Genomic DNA, 4767 nt, shown 5'->3' on the forward strand with positions numbered 1-4767 from the left:
AGGGGTGGGGGAGGAGAGGGTAGGTACATGGTTAAAGGGGGTCAAATATATGGGGGTGGGGAGATGAAGTGGGTAAAGGGGATCAAATATATGTGGTAGCTGAAGGAAACTGGATTTTGGGTGATAAACACACAATAGAATATACAGATGTCAAATTATAATGTACACATGAAAATTATATAATTGTATTAACCAATGTTACCCCAATAAACTTAATAAAAAAAAAATACAATACAGTATCTAGGCCATTTCTTCAGAGAATCTGATTCAATTAGTCTTATGTAGGGCCAAGGCCTATTAAAAGTCTCCCCCGTCCAAAATTTGAATATGCAGCCAAGGTTGAGAACCACCCTGCTAGACCAGTGTTTCTTAAACTCAAGAGTACATAGAAATCTTGTTAAAATGAAGATCCTGATTCAGTAGGCCTGGGGTGGAGCCTACGATTCTACATTTCTAAGAAGCTCCCAGGCTGTGGCAATCCTGCTGTTCTGCAGACCACGTTTTGAGCAGCAAGGTACCAGAAGGTCATAAGCCCCTTAAGGACAAGAATTACACTTTTTGTACCTCTCTAGTGCTTGTTACTAGTGTTCACTAAATGCTGAATAAATAAATGCCTGGATGGATGATTCTTTAAGCCATCTTTGTAACTGCTGTCTCATTTGAACCGCAGAACTCAGAAAAGCCACAGCTCCCGTTTACCTGCCCTTGTCCTGCCACCAGGTAAGACCCCTAACTTTTGCCACTCTGGGAGCTTTATTGAAGTAGGAGGGTCACCAGACTGTCCCTTCACATTATGGCCACTTCACAGAACTGTAACAGCCACCCTCAGGGCTACTACCAACTCTGTATGACCTTGAACAAGTCACTTTCCCTCCTTCAGCCTCAGGAGCTTTCTCTGTCACAGGCCAATCTTTGCCCCGCTCCCTTTGTAGAGTTGCTATGAGGTAAGACCTGTAAGGCCTGGACTACGCAGGCAGTGCTTATTAATGAGTCATTTTATTAATTAACCCAGGGATCCTCATAGTTAGTTGTCAAATAAAATACAGGCTGCCCAATTAAATTTGAATTTCAGATAAACAATAAATGGTTTTTAGTATAAATATGTCCCAAATATTGCATTCATTACCTAAAATCCAAATTTAACTGAACATCCTGTTTTCTACTTGCTTCGTGTTAACTAAATCTGACAACTCTACTCATTGTGAGTTGAAGACCCATCTTCTGAAATCATGACAATCACTTGAGAACTTATTATGATCTTCTCAATTACCAAATTGGGAACCATTGCCTGAAGCCCCTCTTGCTTTGTTGCTTAGAGATCTGTTATAAAGACAGGAAGGAAGGCTTGAGAAGAGATGGGAATGAATTCTAAGCAAATCTTCAGAGAAAGCCCCTGACCCACTCAAAACTTCTCCACTATAATCAGAGCTGTGGGTTCGCAATTGTTTAAAAGAGAGATTACTTGAAGCCTTTTTTTCCAATGAAACTATTAAGTTCAATAGGGTGGGGAATGATAACTGCTTCCCTGACACTTAGCACAGTGCCTGGCACATAACAGATACTCAATAAATATCTCTTGAATGCCAGAATGCAGTGAGAAAACTTGCCCAGGTCACACGGTGGGATAGGAGGTAGCTGTGACTCCAGTTCAGATGAGAGACTGATGGGCATCTCTCTCACCTAGTCTCTTCTTACCCTTGCTCTTTTCCTGACTGAGGACTATCCCCTGTGACTGCTCTGCCACTCACATCCCTACCCCACTCCAGATGCCAAAGGAAGAGTTTCCCCCAAGTCCGGAGTGCTGGAGGCAACACCCAAGCAAGCCAAATGCGGTACCTTACTGCTACTTCAAGAAGCCCGAGATCTACACACATTGGCACACCCTGTACAATCAGCAACAGGAACGAGAGACCCAGAAGATGTTGCAGAAAATGAGAGATCACCCTAGGTATGCTTTGCCCCTCCCTATTCTCCACAACCCTCCACACCTTCTAGGAAAAAGAGGAAAGAAAAAGAAGGGGTGTGGTGAGGGCAGAGACAAAGTCAGCCTACAGATGCCAGAAGACCCTGAGGTAGAAGGAGACTCATCTGTCTTCTGGTTCCGCCTCTGATCTGGGCTGAGGACCAGGGGCAGAGGAGAATTTGTGAAGTAAGGAGAGAGGGAACAAGAGAACCAAGGCTGCCTGTGCAATTTCTCATACAGGTACCACAAAGTGGGAACCCCCATCCAAAAATTTCATCTTCCAATGATCAAGTTGACTACAAAATCTCAGACAAGATACAAGACTTTACACCCTACTGGGGACCCCCTGAAGTGGCAAAGATTAAAGGTCAGGGACCATGGTGGGAGGATGGGGAGACTCCCTTCCTGTGGGTACCCTTACCTTGGGCTCACATCATCCTTCAGCCCTCAATCCCTGCCTGCAAAATGAAGGAAGGGGAGGGAAAGGGATTGAACTGGATGAGCTCCTTTCAGTGTGAAGTTCTACAACTATATTTATCCCTTTCTTCTTTTCCACTGGCTTCCTTGGATGGGCAGGAACTCACAAAAAGCCTAAAATCTCCCAAAGAGGATGAACAGTTCTATGCAGCACAGGTGAGAAGTGGCAAGGGTCAAGGAACATGATTGCAGGTAGGCGTTAGTTAAGCTGGAGAGTAGAAAAGATGCTTGAGGTGGAGGGCGGGGGTGGAGTGTAGTTCCAAAAATAAACTCCAGATGTGTACAGAGGACGATAACTCCTGGGGTGGTGTCCAAGTTCTCTTCCTTTTCCTCTACCCTGATCTTGCAGGCTCTCGGGTGCCTGGGCATCAGTGACAAGTTTGTCATGGAGGCACTATTGAAGGTGGTGAGTCTGGGGCTACATCGAGTTCAGGAGAGGAGGGAATAGAGTCTGAGGTGTGTACAGCATGGGCACATGGGGATAGATAAGGCTTACCAGGGTACAAGGATGGTGGGTCAGATCCAGTGAGGAGAGAGCTGCCAGTGTGCAGCATGTCGCCATCTCATGTTCTTGGCTTCTTTAAAGGGCAGCTTAATCTAGAAGGATGGCACAGAGGAAATCTGAAGATCCCCTTTGTCTAACAGAAAAGACACTCAACTGAAAAGCCAGGAGAGAACTGGGACTGAGTTCATTCTCTACCTTAATTGAACCAATGCCCCATGTTTATATGCCAATTTATAGGGGAGCGCATGCATCCTTCTCCATAATCACATTTAAATTTTACATTACTAGGAATAGGTAGTAGTATCTGCATTTTTCTAATGAGAAAATGGATGCTCTGAGAGGGCGACTTGCCTGAGGCCACATGGCTACTAGACACCAGATAAGTATCAGAACAAAAGTCTTACTCCCAAGTTGTGTTCCTTCCATTGTACCGTTCTGGCTGTATTGTGTTTGAGCACAGATAGGTCACTCTTTAGGACTCAGTATCCTCATTTGTAAAATGAAAAGTTAAACTGAGATTCTTAAAGCTCTGACTTCCATCATCTTATGGCGTATTTCCACCACCTGCCTCTTAAATCAGGCCCAAACTAGTCCAAAGAAAGTGAAGTATGAGGCCTGTCGAACCCTGGCCATCCTGGGTGAGTATATCTTCTCCCTGGGTGGGGTACTAGAGAGGTAAGACAGGGGCCAGAGCAGTCACTTTCCCCTTTGGTTAAGGACAGAGGGGAGTGGAGTGTGGTATTTGAGCATTTTGCAGGGTCTGGGAACTATGCTAGACACTGTGTGGCAGAGAGAGGAAAGTGAAGTGAAAAAGGAGATTGAAGGGAGTGGGGAAGAGAGGGGACTCCTGGAATTGCAGTCAAGCTCAGCCAGCTGCTCTGGTGGCCTGGGAGGATGTGCAAGACCTTAGGACCTAGTACTTGGAACTTCTTTCTTGAGGGCACAGTGAAGTCAAATGGATCCTGGCAGAAAGGAGCAGCCCCTGATCTGAGGACCCTCCCTGTCCAGGTTGCCTGAATAAGCACGTGATCCAGGCTCTCATCAAGCAGTTGAAGGGGCAAAATGAGGGGCAAAGGATGGAAACTCTGACGGGGCTACGAGTGGCTCTGAACTCCTGGGCTGCTATTCCAAAAGATAAGGTGATTGGGAGATCAATAACTGGGGCAAGGTAGGACAAGGTAATTGATGGTGTTGGCTGGGAGTTAGGTCAGGAAGAAGGTAACCTAGCTCTTAGCTTTGATGGGGAAGACATTGTCCTGGGGAGTTCTCTGAATAGAAACATTGGTATAGCCACTTACCAATCATGCGACTCTGAAAAGCCAATGTTCAGAGCCACACAGTTTGTCCATCTCTAAAATGGAGATGATAATTACCTATAGCACTGTTAAGATTAAACAAAATAATGTATATAAAGTGCCTAGTTCAACGCCTGTGCTCTTTAAATGATACCCATCATTATTATCATCCCTAAAATAATTTACTAAAGGAAAACCTCTATTTTAAGAAGGGCCAGGGACCAAGAGAGTCCACTGTCACTACTTGAGATTTTTGCCTTTTAGGGTCCTCCTAATTTGACCCCGTCACTGCTCCAAATGAAATAGAATTCATCATTCATCCATTTACTCAACATGTATATATTAAACAGCTATCAGATGCAAGGCACTAACCTAGGCCCTTGGGATACATCAGTGAACCAAACCCTGCTTTTGTGGAGCTTACATTCTAGTGGGGGAAGAGACATAAAAACCGATTAACTTAATTATATAGTATGTTAAAGGTAACAAGTATAATAGGAAAATTATGTGGATGGGTGAGGAAGATC

General features: G+C 44.7%; 1 protein-coding gene across 1 annotated transcript in view; it reads left to right on the plus strand.

Moving 5' to 3' along the window:
- Nucleotides 1–4767, plus strand: part of HEATR9 (HEAT repeat containing 9) — a 19054-nt gene that overhangs the window by 7756 nt on the left and 6531 nt on the right. The window contains exons 2-8 of the mRNA XM_006925152.2: nt 671–720; nt 1767–1948; nt 2204–2330; nt 2540–2596; nt 2790–2846; nt 3526–3583; nt 3954–4084. Of these exons, the coding sequence (XP_006925214.1) occupies nt 671–720; nt 1767–1948; nt 2204–2330; nt 2540–2596; nt 2790–2846; nt 3526–3583; nt 3954–4084 (662 nt within the window). The remainder of the gene's footprint in view (nt 1–670; nt 721–1766; nt 1949–2203; nt 2331–2539; nt 2597–2789; nt 2847–3525; nt 3584–3953; nt 4085–4767) is intronic.

The sequence above is a fragment of the Pteropus alecto genome, unplaced genomic scaffold, assembly GCF_000325575.1.
Source record: "Pteropus alecto unplaced genomic scaffold, ASM32557v1 scaffold98, whole genome shotgun sequence".
Classification (NCBI taxonomy): domain Eukaryota; kingdom Metazoa; phylum Chordata; class Mammalia; order Chiroptera; family Pteropodidae; genus Pteropus; species Pteropus alecto.